Source organism: Mobula hypostoma, chromosome 10 (genome assembly GCF_963921235.1).
Source record: "Mobula hypostoma chromosome 10, sMobHyp1.1, whole genome shotgun sequence".
In the NCBI taxonomy this organism is placed as follows: Eukaryota; Metazoa; Chordata; class Chondrichthyes; order Myliobatiformes; family Myliobatidae; genus Mobula; species Mobula hypostoma.
The window spans coordinates 109254716-109275018 of record NC_086106.1 but is presented as its reverse complement, the minus strand read 5'-3'; the positions used below and the strand labels follow the sequence as shown (position 1 = coordinate 109275018).

The 20303-nt window shown below is 38.5% G+C and overlaps 1 protein-coding gene across 6 annotated transcripts in view; it reads right to left on the bottom strand.

The window, feature by feature from the left end:
* The window catches only part of atrx (ATRX chromatin remodeler), a 212591-nt gene that overhangs the window by 58634 nt on the left and 133654 nt on the right, over positions 1 to 20303 (bottom strand). For all 6 annotated transcript variants that reach the window (XM_063061026.1, XM_063061022.1, XM_063061025.1 and 3 more), the window contains 4 exons: positions 18718 to 18893; positions 14160 to 14277; positions 5385 to 5515; positions 175 to 263 (listed from right to left, as the gene is read on the bottom strand). In XM_063061026.1, coding sequence (XP_062917096.1) covers positions 175 to 263; positions 5385 to 5515; positions 14160 to 14277; positions 18718 to 18893 — 514 coding nt within the window. The remainder of the gene's footprint in view (positions 1 to 174; positions 264 to 5384; positions 5516 to 14159; positions 14278 to 18717; positions 18894 to 20303) is intronic.

Sequence of the window (20303 nt, the reverse complement as noted above, 5' to 3'; positions counted from 1 at the left end):
TCAATACACGTGATCCAAGTTGTCACCATTTTACATTATGGATAAAATTACCAGGTTAATAAAGAACTGAAATGTTATGAAAGTGCAATATGATTGTGTTTTCAACACAATCAGAAGAATTTGCAACCATAATTCAAGCTGTTCCTTGTCACAAAATAGATAAGTAAAAAGAACCTTTTCTCATCTTCAGAGGAAAGACTCATTGAGGTCTCATCTGTATCTGATGCAATGAATTCATCCATACTGTCTTCATCAAAGTATCCCTAAATCAACAGACACAGACAGATTATTCACTTTTAACTTTAGAAAATTATACTCTATGTTAATGAAATAACGAGCAATCCATCACACAACTCCTCCTTTGTTAATGTTCTACACACTGGAACACCACAGTAGGTGTACCTTCACCAAAAAGACTATAGCAGTTCAAGACAACAACTTATCACAAGCAATTACCAATGGGCTATAAATATTGGGACCTGCCTGTGTTAGTTAAATGTTAGAAAAATAAAGTGATGCTTTCATTTCTTAACAAGGAGTTGACATGTGATCAAAGTCTGTGAACAACTCCAGAAAATGCATTTTACCTTTTTTTTAAGAATAGAAATCATTATAACTAAAACAATACTAAAGTGAATAAATGTAATCTGCAGATGCTGGAAATCCAAGCAACACATACAAGATGCTGAAGGAACTCAGCAGGCCAGGCAGCATTTGTAGAAAAAAGTACAGTTGATGCTTTGGGCCAGGACCCTTCAGTAGGTCCTCCTGAAGGGTCTCGGCCCGAGACATCAACTGTACTTTTTTTCCATAGATGCTGCCTGGCCTGCTAAGATCCAATTCTGTGCAGGAATATGAACAACTCCATTTCCCATTCAACCCAAATACACTTGGTGGCAAATACGGCAAATTAAAAATGCTATATCCAAAGGCCTGTAATTCTTAAGTACCCTTCATATAATCTTGCTGCATCAAGATATTTCGATGTGATCTACTGAACACTGAAGCCAAAGTTTAAGGAGAGCAAAATTTGACACGCAGATCTTACCTGTCAATTTTATCTTCTGTTCAGATATTGATAATCTAAAAAGCCATCATGAACATTGAAACATGACTGATAGTTATTCCAGATTTTCAGCAGTTTTAGTTTCATATAAGAAATTAATTCTTCTAAAAAAAAACTGTTAAGATTCTGCCTTCTGAACAATAATAGTGACTGATACTTAAATAACACTGGCATAGCTATCCAACAAGAACAAAATCAGGTTTTAACTGTTCTAAACTAACTGTTACCAAGTATCAGTCACCCAAATTCTGAACAGACACATGGGAAAAGATTGTGTTTTCCTTCTGATCTGGTTAGATTACCTGGAATGCTTACTACATATTGTCTTTGAAAAGGAGAGGGAGCTTGTTTTTCTCATCCAGCACTTCATACTCAGTTTTCTACTTGCATGATCATTACTCCATTTGTTTTCTTTTCCCCTTACTCTTTTCAAAGATATTTCTTGCTACTGTTGCTTACAGATCTGCAAATGCAGCTAAAGTACTACTCAAAGTTGTGCAAGCTTTAAGAGACTTTGCACTCTATTTTCTCCATCAAAAAATGTATTTCAAACACTACAGTAGTTACTTAGAAAATTTATTTTTGCCTAAAAAATTAAATATATTTACAAGTGCAATTAAAAACAGGCAAAGGCAAGAATGCCTAGTCTATCGCTATTGAATAATCTGATTATTTAAAAAAAATAAATGATATAAGATTCACTTGATTAGTGTAGGCAACTTTTAACACTTAATATTTAAAATGCTTAAGAAAAGTTTCTTTAGTTTAATTTTACAAACTTGTTTCTTTTAACTTTGACTTCACCAATCTCAGAAAACTTTTAAACAACTTACTCATTTTTCAGGATGATGTCATTACTGGCAAGGCTCAGATTTATTGCTGATGCGAATTGCACAATGGCAATGATACCATCCCAGAATGGTACTGTGAAAGAGCTCCAGGGTACAGAGCCAACATCAGTAAAAGAACAACGGCGTGCGAGTTGGAGGAAGATGTAGACCAAGGTACTCTCACACGCTTGAAACAATTGTCCTTCTTGTCAGTAGAGTTCGCAGGTTTGGGAAGTGCTGTCATGCAGTTCATAGAGTCATGGAGAAATACAGCACAAAAGCAGGACCTTTGGCCCATGTAGTCCATGCCAAAGCCATTTAAACTGCCTACTGCCAATGACCTGCACCTGAACCATAGCGCTCCATATCCCAACTATCCATCTGCCTTCCAAGCTTCTCTTAAATGTTGGAATTGAGCTCACATGGACCACGTGCTGACAGCTCATTCCACCTTCTCATGTTCCCCTAGAATTTTTCACTTTCCACCCTTAACCTATGACCTCTGGTTGTAATCCCACCTAACCCCAGAGGAAAAAACTTGCTTACACTTACCCTAAATCTATCCTTCATAATTGTGTATACCTCTATCAAATCTCCCATCAATATGCTTTGTACTAAAAAATAAAGCCTTAACTTATTCAATCTTTCCTTATGACTCAGGACCTCCAGACCTGGCAACATCCTTGTAAATTTTCTCTGCACTTTGAATCTCAGCCTTGTCTACATCTTTCTTGTAGATAGATGACCAAAACCGCACACAATACTCCAAGTTAAGCCTCATCAACATCTTATACAACTTCAACATAACATTGCATCTTCTTAACCGATACACTGTCCGTGAAGGCCAATGTACCAAAAGCTTTCTTTACGACCCCATCTACCTGTGATGCCACTCTCAATGAATTATGGACCTGTATCCCCAGATCCTTTTGCTCTATTACTCCTCAGTGCCCTACCATTCACTGTGCAAGACCTACCTTGGTTGGTCCTACAGAAGTGCAAAACCTCGTACTCATCTGCATTAAATTTCATCTGCCATTTTTCCAGCTGATGCAGAGATCCCCCTGCAAGCCATGATAGACCTCCTCACTGTCCATTACACCCCCAATCTTGGTGTCATCCGCATTTGCTGATCCAGTTAACCACATTATCTTCCAGATTATTGATATAGATGAAAAACAACAAAGAACCCAGCACTTATCCCCGTGGCACACACTAGTCACAGGCCTCCAGTTAGAGGCAATCCTGTACTACCACTCTCTGGCTTCTCCCACAAAGCCAATGTCTGAATGAAATTTTCTACCTTATCCTGAATGCCGATTGACTGAACCTTCTTGCAGCCTCCCATGCAGGACCTTGTCAAATGTCTTACTAAAGTCCATGTAGACAACATCTAATGCCTTGCCTTCAGCCACTTTCCTGATATTTCCTCAAAAGACTCTATAAGATTGGTTAGATATCATGCATGAGGCCATGTTGACTATCCTTAATCAGTCCATGTCTATCCAAATACTTTAGTATCCAGTCCCTGAGAATACCTTCCAATAACTTTCCACAACTGATATCAGACTCACCAGCCTATAATCTCCTGGTTTCTGTCTGGAGCCTTTTTGAAACAGCAGAACAGCATTAGCTATCCTCCAATCCTCTGGTACCTCTACTGTCGCTAAGCATGTCTTAAATATCTCTGCTAAGACCTTAGCAATTTCTGCACTTGCATCCCGTAGGGTCTGAGGGAACATCTTATCAGGTCCTGGGGATTTATCTACCTTGACTTGCCTCAGGGTAGAGTTTTGTCTCCAGCACTCCTTTTGCTCCTAACACACCTGTAGAATCCCCAAGGATTCTCCTTCACTTTGTCTGCTAGCCTTTCTAATTTCTTTTGTAAGTGTTCTCTTGCATTTCTTGTATTCCATAAGCACTTCATTTGTTCCCATACCACCTTTTTTCTCTTAAGCAGAGCCTCAATATCTCATAAAAACCAAGGTTCCTACACTTGTTATCTTTACCTTTTATACAAGCTTTGTACTGTCCAAATTTTGTTTTTGAAGGCCTCCCACTTTCCAAGTGCTCCTTTGCCTGAAAACACCTGTCCCAATCCACACTTGCCACACCATTTCTGATACCATCAGAATTAGTCTTTCTCCAATTTAGAATTTCAACCCACAGACCAGACCTATCACCTTGCATATTTACTTTGAAACTAATAGCACTGTGGTCACTGGATGCAAAGTGTTTCCCTACACAAACTCTACCCTGTCTCATTCCCTAACAGCAGATCCAGTATTGCATGCCCTCTTGTTGGGACTTCAGAAGATTATCTGCTGTGCATTATGTAAATGCTACGAACTACAGTCACTGCACAATAGGAATTTAGCGTTTTAAATGGTGAATAAGATGCCAGTCAAACCAGTTACACTTTCAATGACACTGAGATGCCAGTGGAAAGAATCCTCATGGCCCTCACAGATGCTTTACAGATGGTGGAAGGCTTGGGATGTCAACAGGTGTAACTTGACACAGGATAGTCAACTACAGGCATTGCACAGCACATAGTGGTATAGGTATTAGACTCCTTTAACAGGAGGAAGCATCCTCTTAAGTACTCAAATAGATTTGTATGCTTCCTTGCGATACTTCTCATTCTTCTGAAGTCAAGAATTCACAAGCTTGGCCAAATGAATTTGCTTTGATGCAACAGACTTGTCATCCCAGAAACAAGACCGATGAATATTCATTGCACTCCCACACACAAGTAAACTCTTCTTTACATCAGGAGAATTAAAACAGAACAGAATACTCAGGATTGGTTTTACCAAAGCCCTTCATAATTATAGTAAAAATGGTGTCCAAATATTCTAGCCCACGAGAAAATGAATCTCAGGGTAGCATATGGTGACATATTGTACGTACTTTGATAACAAACTTACTTTGAAATTTCAGGCCCAACATTTCCCCATTTTTTACAACTTAAAAATTGATAATAAATTATTCTTGTTTAAAATTTCAGATCATTAACTGTACTTTATTTTCATAGCAGCCTTGGTGGGATTTGAATTCCCTGGTCTCTGGATTATTATCCAGTGATTAAGTTACTACTCTGATCACCATCACAGAATGTATTTGGTGAAATTGGTGTACTCAGGTTTAAAAACTCAGTGCAGTATGATCAAATCACTTTGCTGCATAGCTCACTGGCATCACTGAAAGATTCCAACACTCAATCTTGAATCACAGCAAATACATTAGTTTTACAGAGATTTATTTTTCAAAATGTTCTAAAGACGACAAATTCCATGTTCTATTACATACTGCAACAAGTTTTAATCTTATTAAATGTTAACCCTATCAAATGTGGTTCATAAGTGATTATACTTGGTCATTTATGCAATAAACAATTTATTTCCATAATCTATACCAATATTTGAAATTTACTAGAAAATATTACAAAAATAATCAATAGAATTCACTATATTCATTTATTCTACCTTGTTTTCTTTACTGATGTAGTCCAACTGCAGACACCAGGGGTGGGTCCATATCCTACTCAACACCTGAAAATCTTGAAAGAGTCTTGTTCCGGCTCTACCCCTTCCACCTTCATTACTAGTTCCTACACCTGAAAACAAAATCAGCAATTTAAAAGTCTTCCATATTTTCACACTTCCAAACAGTCAAAAAAGTAGTTCCATCTAATTTCTATTTCAACAACTAAAGTAATTTTTTCATGTACATATTCACCCGCTAACCGATAATGGGATTTATTTTAAGTCACTATGTAATTGTGCTTGAATACTCAGCTCATGCAATTGAGAATTATTTTTTTTTACAAAAAGTGCCAACTCAATTTACATTCCCAAGAAAACTTAGGAAAATTTCTAAGATAACATCAGTATTTATTTGAAACTGATATATTATTTAGTCCAAAATTAGCAATAAACAACTGTTCTCGTGCCATTTCTTCAGTCATCTAATTGTTGCCAACCACTTGCATGCTGCCCTTGGAGATAGCACTCAAATATCTGACATCAGCTCCCAAATGTATGTGAATGACATCAGAACCTTCCTAACACTTATCAGCCCCTTTATGGTTCCTATGTCAAGATCCATCCATGAACAAACTGCATTTTCCTACATTAATCAATGAGAAAAGTGAACATTCCCACTACAAATTCTCTAAACTTTACTAATAGTTGGATTCAAATTTCCTTATGTCTAACTTAATATATATTGTTATACCAGCATCAATACATTATACAATAAACACATTTACTGTCTGTGGTACATTACCATGGACAAAGTAGATGTCACATTTTCTATAACAGTAGCTAAACTTTCCAAAAATGTTAACCACAAGGCACTCTAGGACATGCCAAGATAGTGAAAGGCACATCAAGTTTGTTCTTTCATCGCTGTGTGTCAATAACAATACTATCTTCATTTCGACATGCAGGTGAATTTCTTTTCTACTTCTACCACTCCTCTTTATAGCTATCTTTCTGTACATGTTTCAGGTGATCCCTTCATCCCCTAGCTTGATGTTACTTTAAATTTATGGGATTCCTTTAAGTTTTTTTTTTAGCAACATTATATATGCTGATTACCAGTTTTTGCTTGTTTGGGAAGAATAGCTAAGGATAGATCACAGTCATCCATACCATATATTCCTCACAGGCAAGAATTGGCAAATAGAATGCAATGTGGAAAAATTACAAATAACTGGTCCTGCCAAAATGGAGAAGTATTACAGACCTTGCAGATCTCTGAGGCAAAGAGATCTAGAGCCCTAGTGCAAGCTTCATAAAGGGCCAATAACGCTGTCATTTACTAAGGAACTGAATGACAAAATTTGGGGTAAGCTATGGTCTACTGGGAATTGTAACATCACATATTCAGTTGCGTGTACGTTATTTGTCCCCCTTATTTAGGAAAGAATGTTAATATGCTGAAAGCCAATATCTAGAGTTGTGTTATGTTGAATAGATAGATAAGTCAGGCTATTTATCAGAGCTTAGAAGGCAAAGAGGGGAGTATGACTGAAGAATTCAAGTTCCTGAGGGGTTTTCAGAAACGAACACTGTGAAAAGTACCCTGCTTCTTGTATCAGAATCTAGAACTAGTTGCCACCTTTTAAAAATGAGAGGTTACCCATTTAAGGCACACAAGGTAAAATTTATTTTTTGTAAAGTCTCACAACAGCCAAAGAGCAGTAGAAGCAGAACACTACCTCACTTTTAAAATATATATTATTTCTGTTTTTTGCGCGATTTTTAACCTATTCAATATACATATACTCTAATTTATTATTATTTTTCTTCTTCTATATTATGTATTGCATTGAACTGCTGCTGCTAAGTTAACAAATTTCATAACAACAGCAGCTGATAATAAACCTGAACTGAATTTTTGAAAAGTCTAGGGAAAAGGTAGATCGGTACCTGATAAGCAAGGGTTGGTTGGTCAGCCGGAGGAATGCAGAGCTGATGTTAGAATCATATTTGCCATGATCTCACTAAATGGTCAACAGACTCACAGGACATATTCCTGTTCCTAATGGTTATGTTCTATTATTCATAATAGTTCAATAGTATTTAATGTGGAGTGATTAAAAAATTATAGGGCATGATTATGTCACAAACTAAGCAGGGCATTGCACTCAATTGCTAAACTCAAAATGCATTATTGAAGTGTCACATAGTGGCATGCAAAAGTTTGGGCACCCCTAATCAGAGTTTCTGTTACTGTGAATAGTTAAGTGAGTAGAAGATGATCTGATCTCCAAAAGTCATAAAGTTAAAGATGAAACATTCTTTTCAACATTTTGAGCAAGATTAGTGTATTATTTTTGTTTCGTACAATTTTAGATGAAAAAAGGAAAGGAACATCATGCAAAAGTTTGGGCACCCCAAGAGATTTGAGCTCTCAGATAACTTTTACCAAGGTCTCACACCTTAATTAGCTTGTTAGGGCTATGGCTTGTTCATAGTCGTCATTAAGAACGGCCAGGTGATGCAAATTTCAAAGCTTTATAAATACACTGACTCCTCAAACCTTGTCTCAACAATCAGCAGCCATGGGCTCCTCTAAGCAGCTGCCTAGCACTCTGAAAACTAAAATAAATGATGCCCACAAAGCAGGAGCAGGCTATAAGAAGATAACAAAGTGTTTTCAGGTAGCCGTTTCCTCAGTTCGTAATGTAATTAAGAAATGGCAGTTAACAGGAACGGTGGAGGTCAAGTTGAGGTCTGGAAGATCTAGAAAACTTTCCGAGAGAACTGCTCGCAGGATTGCTAGAAAGGTAAATCAAAACCCCGTTTGACTGCAAAAGGCCTTCAGGAAGATTTAGCAGACTCTGGAGTGGTGGTGCACTGTTCTACTGTGCAGCTACACCTGCACAAGTATGACCTTCATGGAAGAGTCATCAGAAGAAAACCTTTCCTGCATCCTCACCACAAAATTCAGCATCAGAAGTTTGCAAAGGAACATCTAAACAAGCCTGATGCATTATGGAAACAAGTCCTGTGGACTGATGAAGTTAAAATAGAACTTTTTGGCAGCAATGAGCAAAGGTATGTTTGGAGAGAAAAAAGGGTGCAGAATTTCATGAAAAGAACACCTCTCCAACTGTTAAGCACGGGGGTGAATCGATCATGGTTTGGGCTTCTGTTGCAGCCAGTGGCACGGGGAACATTTCACTGGTAGAGGGAAGAATGAATTCAATTAAATACCAGCAAATTCTGGAAGCAAACATCACACCGTCTATAAAAAAGCTGAAAATGAAAAGAGGATGGCTTCTACAACAGGATAATGATCCTAAACACATCTCAAAATCCACAATGGACTACCTCAAGAGGCGCAAGCTGAAGGTTTTGCCATGGCCCTCACAGTCCCCCAACCTAAACATCATCAAAAATCTGTGGATAGACCTCAAAGAGCAGTGCATGCAAGACGGCCCAAGAATCTCACAGAACTCGAAGCCTCTTGCAAGGAAGAATGGGCAGAAATACCCCAAACAAGAACTGAAAGACTCTTAAAAGACTGGCTACAAAAAGCGTTTACAAGCTGTGATACTTGCCAAAAGGGGTGTTACTATGCACTGACCATGCAGGGTGCCCAAACTTTTGCTTCGGGCCCTTTTCCTACTGTTATTTTGAAACTGTAAAAGATGGAAATAAAAAAGTAATCTTGCTTAAAATATTAAAGAAATGTGTCATCTTTAACTTTGCGCCTTTTGGAAATCAGGTCATCTTTTACTTGCTTAGCTATTCACAGTAACAGAAATTTTGACCAAGGGTGCCCAAACTTTTGCATGCCACTGTATATGGCAAAAAAAAGCTTGCATTTTTTATACTAGCAGAATGCAGATATAAGTATGCCCTAGGTATTACTTCTCATTTTCTAGTTCAAGTTAAATTGTCAATTCAACCATAGCCAAACGAAAGTGTTCCTCTGGGGCCGAAGTGCAAAACACAGAACCACAGTCAACTCTGCTATATGGAACATATAGTTACAATAGCAGAAAAACATAGTCACAAGAAAATAATATAGACCCTGAGTGGCATGGCCTGTAGATGGGATGTTGTCTTGGAGCCAAGTTTCTGTAAGAACAGTCATGTAGCAATTCCTCATCACACACCAGTGCAGCCACATACAAACACAATCCAGCTGGTCTTCCATGAGCAAACAATGAAGGGCAGCACTGACGAGAATGGCCAGTCCCCAGCCCAGTGCTGACTCCAGGTCCCCACCGTGCTTCAGCTCTTTCCTACACTGCCTCTGGCATCTCCTCCTGCATGGCTGCAACAGGCGATGCCTCAAGATGAGGAACTGGTCCACACAGCTCCCCTGCCATCTTGCCAATGAACCAGTGAACTGGATGTGCAGTATCCTACATTACCAATGTCCAACAGGATCTTGCGATGGCATTGTTACAAGACAATTATTTACACCATTTATTGAACTGTACACTGCCTCTGATGCCTTCTTCCCTGGGTGGTTGTATTAGGTGACAACACAGCAAACGACAAATCCAGTTCCATCGCTATCCAGCAACTCAGTACTGGGGTAGATCTGCAGTACCTGAAGTTCTTAAAATCCAGTATCTTGCGATTGTAGAAAAAAGGCGTAAATGATGAATAATCACACCACTGTTTGGACCCAGAGTTTGCGACCACTGTTTGGGACTGCACGCACAGTTGTCTTACAGGTTGTCTTACCAAAGGTACCCGAGATGGGATACTCAAGTCAAGGCAAGCAGAGTAAATGCAAAGCCACACACACAAAATGCTGGGGAAACTCAGCAGCCAGGCAGCATCCAGGAAGAATGTTGAGGATTTCAGAAAGGAATGAGCAGGAATGTATTTAGAATGAACTAGAGAAAATACGAAGTGCAACAAAGTACTTATTAGACACGAATAGTAGCTGAGAGGGACATAAATCTAGGTCTAGAAATAAAAATATTTGAAAATGGATAAATTCAAAGCAAAGACTTCAACATGAGCAGAATTTTGAATTTTTTAAAAAAAATTAAGATTCCCTGAATACAGAATCAAAGATATAACATTGTATTCCAAAACTATGTTAAGACAACTATTGAGGCCCCATCATAAACCCCTTGAAGCCTGACAGCCACCCACAATGAATGAACGGCATTAACATTTGTTACCACCAGACAACAATTGCAAAGGTACTGCTAAACCATATTAAGCATTCCAGCCACCCAGGATAGTACAAACAGTGACTTAAATACGAAGATTTAAGTGCAGCCAGGGCCCGAGTCTGGATAGTAGGACAGGTATGTGGCCAGAGGGGGAGTTGGAGCATGGGGCACCAGGTGCCAGGAATGCGGGTAGGTTTGCCATTGGAGCTGGGGTGCCTTGTATCTTTCTGACTCCCTTTAAGCTTCCTGGGTTCACTAGAACTGAGAAACATGTGATGTGAAATCAAAGTGTGAGTATTGATAAGATGTAACATTCAACAATCCTAAATATTTGCTAATCCAACCTAACAAAGTTGCAAGGTTGCCAAATTATTGGTGTTTTACTGTAGTTGTAAGCTGTTCAAATTGTGCTCAACCATTTTTGGGTAGTCTAATATAGTAAAGATAGGGCTATTGGTAGTTTATGATATTTCGAGACACAAGGGACAGCAAATGCTAGAATCTACAATGAACAATCTCCCGGACGAACTCAGTGGGTCGAGCATCACCTGTGGAGTGGAGGAGGATGGTTGGGAGACCCAAAATATCAACAATTGTCCACCCTTCCCCACAGATGCTGGTGACCTACTAAACTCCTTCAGCTATTTTTTTTTGTTGCTTTATTTGATTAGAAATTATTCCAGAGATAAACATTTCATCACTAAATGTTCAAAAAATTACTGGGGAGAAAATAATGATAGAGAGGGTGATGGAAGGACATTTCAATACATAATCAATGAATACTAAAGTGCACATTAGCATTAGCAACAAAAGAGACAGTGAAAGATGAGGTCAGTTCACACAGAAGTATTTGAATATGGCATCACGTCTTTTTGAGACAAACTCTAAAATAAGTTGAAAGCAAATTTGATGAGTGTAGTGCATAAAAATGAATACAAAGTAGGGAATCAATGAACAGAGATAGGAATGAAATGCAACAGGTGTCACTGGTGGTTTATGAAAGGTTGAATAGCAAATCCATCCTAAAAGGCAGCCAGCACCTTGTACAAGTACAAGTTTAACAGCAAAGTCCACTGGTACCTATTTTTATTTGATTAAGACACATGCTTCTACTCTTAAAAACACAGGGCACAAAACTGAAAGCCTATTAAATTAAAAAATGCTCACATAGCATTTAAAGATGTAGTCCTCACCTGACCTTTACTAGTCTTTTATACTCCCTGCCAACCTCATTAATAAAAGTCCAAACTTAACAAAGTTTAGTTACATCCTTACAGAATTGGAAGAACATTAGGAAAGGTTGAGCTCAGGAAAATGCCAACAAATATGCTTTTATTTAAATATAGATATCCTGTTAAGAACTACCTAAGCATCACCCACAGATGTATGGCAAGCACTAAATCTACAGCAGCTGTGAGGCAAGGCCCAAGTGCATTCATTGTCCTCAGTGATTGCACAAAGCAGCACCACAGGTGCTGAGGCCACTTGTACATGTAATCTCACCTAAAATACCAAACCACAGTTTTTAAGTGAAAACTGCAATTTACATATATTATGTGGCTAGTTTGGCATAAAAAAAATCGTTTATAAAGGTAAATATTTCACAGCAAAGCAAAAATACATTTGGAATGACTACAAAAATATAAAATCCCATAGCTAAGTCAGTTTTCAATAAATCGCACCATACAAGGAACTCAGTTGGGCAAAATGACCTTGTTTCGCAGCATAAACCAGACATCTGGTTTAAATTCACCATAGTTAAGCCCCTGTATGCCATTAAAATGCACAGCAAACTTGAATGAAAATGAGGTGCAACTTTAGTTAAGAAACTTCATTTAAGTAAAAGCCACAAGATGAATGCTCCATTGTAGTTCTTAAAGATTACTCAGTAGATCTTGCTGAGAAGTTACTGTCCTCAAAGAGTTTTGTAAAATGTTGCACAAGTTGTGCTGATTAGGTAATTATGGCCACAGATTCAAAGTGTTCTCTGATTGCACAAGAATAAGCTTTTGGCTAATCAATTGAGTTTTAAAATCCATTTATCACAAACCGACCGTAACAAAATTGTTATTGATAAATATCTACCAACTTGGCAGTATTTTGATAACACAGTCAGTACCACAATGCAAAACCCTCAAATTTAACATCTGATAGGCACCTTATCCTGTTCATATTGACACTACAGAGTAACTAAATTCTGAAAAAGTATTTCGTAATACTAAATACTTTCATTTTATTTCCTTGCTTCTTGAATACTGTAACATTATTTTGAAAAAATCATTTTGTGCCACTGTTTAATTTGACCAATTTCCCTATTAAACGTACCCATATCCTACCAGCAGTATAAATTGTTATCCACTTCTGTTAAGATTGGAACTCCCTGAACACCATTTCTTCCATCCCATGCAAACTTTATCTTGTGTATGTGTTTCCACTGTCTCCCTACTACTTTATCTGTTCTTTCATTCACACTATGAACAATTCTAGTCACCAATATTCTTGCCTAAACTGGGTATGAGCAAAACAATACATGAAGTCAAATGGACAATGAAATCACCTTCGTTTTTGCTCTCGTCTATTACTTGCTCCTGTTTCTATGACTAGCCTACACCTCTAAATATCACAAAGTAGCCCATTTACAGTGATGATTTAAAATCTTTATCTCCATTGTAAATTTGAAAGTCTTTAAAAAGAACATTCTGATAGTTTATAGGTTTATCAGCTGAATAAATCTGAATTCCACACCGATGTTGCAACAGGATCTATTATTCTTTGTATTTCAGATGTTAAATACTCCTGCATTTAAGCTCTGCTGTGGGCCATTAGAAAGCAGTTGCACCATCCTGCCTCAGAAATCAGCCTGCTTCTCATAGGGTGGGAAACATTTTACTGGCAGTTCACCAATCACAATTGTGATCGGGCCAATGAAAATTAATTGGGTCTCACACCAACTCTGTTGGGTAGCCACCACACTCACACCCAGTCTGCCCAAGATGCATGCAAAAATCACCTATAATTTTAGGTTTTTTTAAATGCCAACATTTTGATGAAACACTTGGATCTACAGCCACATTCCACTACTCTCTCCACCATGTCTAGACAGCAGGAAGACCCAACTCCAACACTCCACACATTACAATGCCATTCTGCTGTACTTCTGAAAATACACAAGTTATTGAATTGCATTGTTCTTCATGGGAAAGGCAGTCATTCATTTTACTTACAGGCATGATTCTTCATATTAAACAATTTGTGCAATATGCAAAAGTGATCAGAGACTACACAGCCAGCTATTCTTTTAATGTTAACTACTTTTTTTTAAAAACATGGAGAATGAAAGGTGCAGGATGTTGGAGGGGAGTGATAGAAGCAGACACAATAGTGGCATTTAGTTAGATACATTAATATGCAGGCAACTGAAGCATTTGGATCTTGTACAGGCAAAAGATAATTAGTTTAATTCACCATCATGTCCAATGCAGATGTTGTGGGCTGATGAGCGTGCTCCTATGCACATCATGCCTCTATGTTCACTGAATGAAAACGTAAGAGTACTTGCTACTAAAATCAAAATTGCAAATGTTTCAAAAGTTTTGTCACACACCTGTAAAGTGGTCAAGGTAGTACTGATAAAGTTTGCACTGAAGTGGCATCATTCTCACAGCAAGAACATATTCGTATTTTGGAGGCAAGAATTTTGTAAGTGCAGTATAATCTTTGCGCTGTGGAAATAAAAATAAATAGGTTTTACAAAATTGACCTTAATGTATCATTAATCCTTGATTACTCTGATTTGACAAGGGAAAAGGTGCAGCCCCTATATACGTTTCCCCTTCACTGAAATACATTTGCCATTTCCTCTTAACTAGAGAAAGTACCTTTGCCAAACGGAATAAGAAGTTTTATATATACATGGTTGAACATGATTATCAAAAAAGGTCAAAAAGGATATCAAAAAGAGCAAGAATCTTTAAATTAACTCACTGGACTCAATCCGTTATATAAACCAACTGTCTCCAACCACCGGGCCACAGAGCATGTGCTACCGGGCCGTGAGGAAACGATATGAGTCAGCTGCACCTTTCTTCATTCCCTGTCATGCACTGTTGAACTTGAACATAGGGTTGCCAACCATCCCGTATTGCCGGGACATCCTGTATATTGGGCTAAATTAGTTTGAGCCGTATGGGACCGCCCTTTTCCTGTATTTCCCCCGCTAAGGTAGAGCGTTCCTATGAAACCTTTCGTGCTGAAATGGCGTGAAGCAAAGAAGCAATTACCATTAATTTATATGGGAAAAGTTTTTGAGCATTCCCAGACCCAAAAAATAACCTAACAAATCATACCAAATAACACATAAAACCAAAAATAAATAATACTAACATATAGTAAAAGCAGGAATGATATGATAAATACACAGCCTATATAAAGCAGAAATAATGTATGTACAGTATAGTCAGGAAGATGAAGGCAAAACCGATTTGCGGGGGAAAAAAAGGTACGTACGCACATTATATGCACATGTCATGCATGCACACACAGGTGCCCGTGCAAGGCTTCATGGTCATGGTAGTCTTTCCTGGGGTAAAGTGTCCCGGGATTTGACTGCTACTTTTGCCCCTTATTTGGGATTGAGGAAGTTGGTAACCCTAACTGTAAAACACATGCTGAGGTGAGTTTAACCCTACTTGTACACACCCCCCCACCACCCCAGGTTGGCCGGTCCCCAAGAATATTGTCAATATTAAACCGGTCCACGGTGCAAAAAAGGTTGGGGACCCCTGATGTAAATCACTTATGCGAGGTTCTTGAATATAGGGGACCAACATATTAAGAGAAAAGGATGTTTAGATGAGAGATTTGGCAGAACACATAAAGCAGTAGCATGCAAAGCTGACTTCAATGCTAAGCAATAAACAGAGCAGTCACACTACCGAAGAAAGGAGAGAGAAGGGAAGTAGGGAGCTATAGACCAATGAGGCTGATATAAGTAAAAGGAAAAATGTTGGACTCCATTATTAAGGAAGCAATAACAAAGCACTTTTATTTATGGAATGTTAGTAATATCTGACAAATGTGTTGGAAAAATTTTAGAGATGGTCAGGAGAAAGCACAAGGAGGAGCTCCTATCAGCATTTTGAAAGGACTATTTGCTGTTGTGACTCCTTGATCTGTTCTACTGATCTCACCAACCACTCACTATATAGCAATTTCCTGTGTAACGTTGCAATGAAAATGAAGATTTGGAGAATGCAATCTCCAAAAGGAGGGAGGAAGAAGATGGCGACGCAACACAGCACACACGGCCGTTCCGAATGATATTGTATGTATTAACTAGGGGGCCGTGCACAATCCGGATTTGATGGAGACAGCCGTGAGAAGCACGGAGGAACACCTGGAGAAACTTCTGAAATGCCCGCTTCGCTGCCGCTGCTACTGTGCGATCGAGAATCTCTGGAGGGGAAGGCCCCAAATCCTCAGCTTTGCCTATTGCCTGTTGCCGGGGTCGAAGTGCTCAGCAGAGATGGTGCTCGGTGTCGGAGAGCTGGTCGGAGGCTCGGAGTTTTCGGATGGACTTGGAGTCGGACTGTGGTCGGATGCTTCCAGGATGCTGCATCGGCAAGTTTGCAGCGCTGAACGTTCACCATCTGCGTGAGAAGATGGGACTTTCGAGAGACTTTTTACCGTGCCATGGTCTGTTCTTTATCAAATTACAGTATTGCTTTGGACTATGTTATAATTATGTGGTTTTTGTCAGTTTTTCAGTCGGTTTGTCATGTGTTTCTGTGATATCATTCTGGAAAAACATTGCATCATTTCTTAATGCATGCATTATTAAATGACAATAAAAGAGGACTGCCTGTCCTCATAATCATAATAATCAACAGCTTTGCATGAAGGCAGTCTGTTATATGCACTAAGTGTCAATCAAAAGAACATGGCAAAGTATACAGAATAAATTCCTCCATCAATAACTATTAGGATCCAATACTGTTTTATAGTAGTATAGTAGTATTAGTAATGTTCTAATTCGTTCTGTATTTTAGTTAAATACATAATCTGATACATAGTTAAAAATGGTAGTCTTTTTTATACGTTTTTAATTATTTCTATGAAACTTTGACTAATTGAGGCAGCCATTTAACTGGTTCTGAAGTGTCCCAATGAAACAGAATCCAATGTAATGTGGTCTGTACAACCTTTACAATGGTCTCTTCTACAACACAGAAACCAGACTGAATGCCCGTTTTGCAGAGCATTTGGTCTGTAGGGGGCAGAGTACAGAACTCTGATGCTTGCCACTTTTATTCTCCATTCTAATCTAATCCACCTGGTTGAGGCCTCTTGCAATGTTATAATGAGTGCCAACATAAGTTTAAGGCCCACTGGTTATTTGGGGATAACGTTCTGTATTTGTTAATGGATTCTCCGGCTTTAACTACTCAACTTTCTTTGCCTGTACCAGTATCAGTCATATCTGCTGAAATCATTGGTTTGTGTATTGGCTTGGCTTTTCCTCTGAAGGCTGGGACATCTTACTGTCTTGTTTGTCACAATTTTCAACATTCAACTGTTTGTATTTTCACTCTCTTAACAGCTTGCACTTTGTAGATTTTCTTCATTTTTTTCCCGTCTTACTGTCCTCATTAGCTCATTGACCTGACATCCTCCTCGATTCTGGCCTCATCCTATCTGGAGTCTGGATACTAACTATCCTTTCGCCCCATAGCTTGATGTTAACTTATTTTTACTTCCCAGTTTTGACACAAAAAAAATCTTCCACATGAAACATTAATTTCCTTTTTCCACAGATGCTGACTGAACTACCACATACTTCCAGTGTCTCCTGTTTTTATTGCAGATTTCCAGCATCTTAGCTATTTTAGTTTTTATTTAAGGATGAACAGTCAATGAAGTGTCTGGATTTTCAGAAGACTTTCAAAAAAGATCATGACAGCATTAAAAACTATAGTGGTTTGAGGATAATATATTATCATGAACTGAAAATTGGTTGATGAACAGAAAATAATTTGGAATAATCAACTTATTTTCAGCATGCTAGGCCACAACCAGCAGGTACCATTGAGATCATAGCTGGAATTACAGCTATTTCCAATGATTTTGATGAGGGTCTCAGTGTAATACAGTCAAGTTTGCTCAGGATCAAAGCCATGTGGACCAGGATGAGGATGCAGATAAGCCTCACTGGGATACAGACAGGCTAGATGAAGACACGGAATGTAATATAGAAAAACAGGAGGTCATCTACTTTAGTTGAAAAGTTAGAATTTTCTCTTTTCCAAATGGTGAGACTGAAAGGCGATCAGAGGAACTGAAATGTCCTTCTACTTAAAGCAGCAAAAAATTACCATGTAGCTTAGCAATTAAGAAGTCAAATAATATGTTGCACTTTACTGCAAGAGGATTTGAAACAAGAGCAGAGGTGCTTTGCTCTGAATTATACAAGGCTCCAGTGAGACTGCATCTGGACTATTATGAAGAAGTCTGGTCTCTTTACTTAAGAATATATTTGTGATAAGAGTGCAAAGGATCATCAGATTGTTCATAGAAAAGCAGGTTGAGGAGAAATTACACCAACTACATCCTCCTTAGAAATATTCAAAATTCTTACAGGTTCTTGACAGGATAGGCACAAGACTTCAATGACGTAATTGAGTTGAGGTACCAGAAAGAGGCCTCTCCACGAAATTCACCTGAAGTCTTGATATCCAGTAAAGTCCTAACCTTGACACTCAGAACTATTTCACAACTTTGAAAAGTGGTGTAATTATTAACGGAGATGTCTAGAACAGGAGTCAGTCACAAAATGAGACTTCAGTCAAATAGTATGGATAGGAGGAAATCTTTCTTCAAAGAGCAGTGAAACTGAACCTTTGTTTCTCTACACAAGGTGACTGTGGAGCCTCTGTCGCTGAGTATATTCAATACAGAGAATAATAATTTTAAAAAAGGATATCAGAAATTTGGAGTTGTTGCTAGAAAGTGGCATTGAGTTTGCCATAATCTTATTGAAGGGCAGAGCACTCACATGGGACTGAAGAGCCTAATTACTGCTTTTATTTTACTTATGCTCTTTGCAAATTTGTACCCAAACTGGAATAAGGGTTGTTAAGATAAAAACAATTAACTTCAGCACTTACTTGCACACAACCTGCCAACATTTCATACAAGATGTGGGCACGTTTCTTCATTACTCTCACATCCACTAAAGTCGAATCTGCACATTGTCCATTCTGAATAGGATTCATAAATCTGTTCCTGAATTCCTTTATTGAGCCAAGAAGATTCTCTTTAATGAAATTCACCATACAGTGATCTGCAGGAGAAACATTCCAAACATTTAGATTCAGACTTCCTATGAGTGCTACCCCCCACCATTAGCTGCCTAATTCCCAAAATTAGCTACCAGTTGGAAAGCCAATCTACCTGTCGTGGGTGGTCCTAGAGGATACTAGTTAATGCTTTGTGTGGCACAAAACTTTAATGACGTAATTGAGTTGAGGCCTCTCCGTGAAACTCATCTGAGGTCTTGATATCCAGTAAGGTCCTAACCTTGACACTCAGAACTATTTCACAACCCTTGAAAAGTGGTGTAACTACTTAAAAGTATATGAAAAAGTTCAATTGAAGAAATTACAAAATATTCTCAATTAAAATCATTATAAAACATGCAACTTGTTTTATTTACTGCATGCCTTCTTTCTCAGCTAAACAACCCTCATTCAAATATAAATGTTAGCTCAATCTTGCTCCAAGAAACTTGTATGGATACATGGACAGGAAAATATCATCTAGATGCAGGCAAATCAGACCAACTCAGGATGATACCTTGGTTGGTGCACACGTGTTGGGGCCAAAGAGATTGCTTTATCAGTTTCCACTTTCAATGATCTGCTGGAGGTACTTCGTACTTTTCAAAGCTTTAAGTATTTCATTTAGTTCACAGACACTATTTTTGTATTCTACTTGTACATGCTCTGCATCATATTGAAGCACACAAGTACCTCTGCTTCCTCAGGTAGCTAAACAAAATTGGCATGTTCCCTTTGACACTCATCAATTTTTACATATACAACACAGAAAACATCCTCTCCTGGAGCATCACAGCTCAGTATGGCCACTGCTCTGCTCAAGGCTACAAGAAACTTCAGAGTCGTAAACACAGCTCAGATTACATAAACTAGCCTCCCCTCCATGGACTCTGGTCTGCACTGAAGAACATACATTACAGTGCAATCTGACCCTTAAGCCCATGACATCATGCTAACATTTTAACTTACTCTAAAACCAATTTAACCCTTCCCTCCTACTGTACATAACCCTCCATTTTTCTATCACCCATGTGCCTAAAAGTTTCTTAAAATTTCCTAATGTATCTGCCTCTACCATCACCACTGACAGAGCATTCCACACACCCACCACTCAGTGTAAAGAACTTACTTCTGACATCCCCTCTATACTGTTTTCCAATTACCTTAATAGTATGTTCTCTTATTGGCCACAGCTACCCTGGGAAAAGAGCACTGGCTGTCCACTATCTTGTACACCTTTATCAGGTCATCTCTCATCTTCCTTCACTCCAAAGAAAAAAGCCCTAGCTTGCTCAAACTATCTTCTTAAGATATGCCCTCTAGTCCAGGAAGCATACATCCTTCTTATAATAAAGTTGACCAGAACTTAACTCAATACTCTAAGGGTGGTGCAACAAAGGTTTTATAGAGCTGCA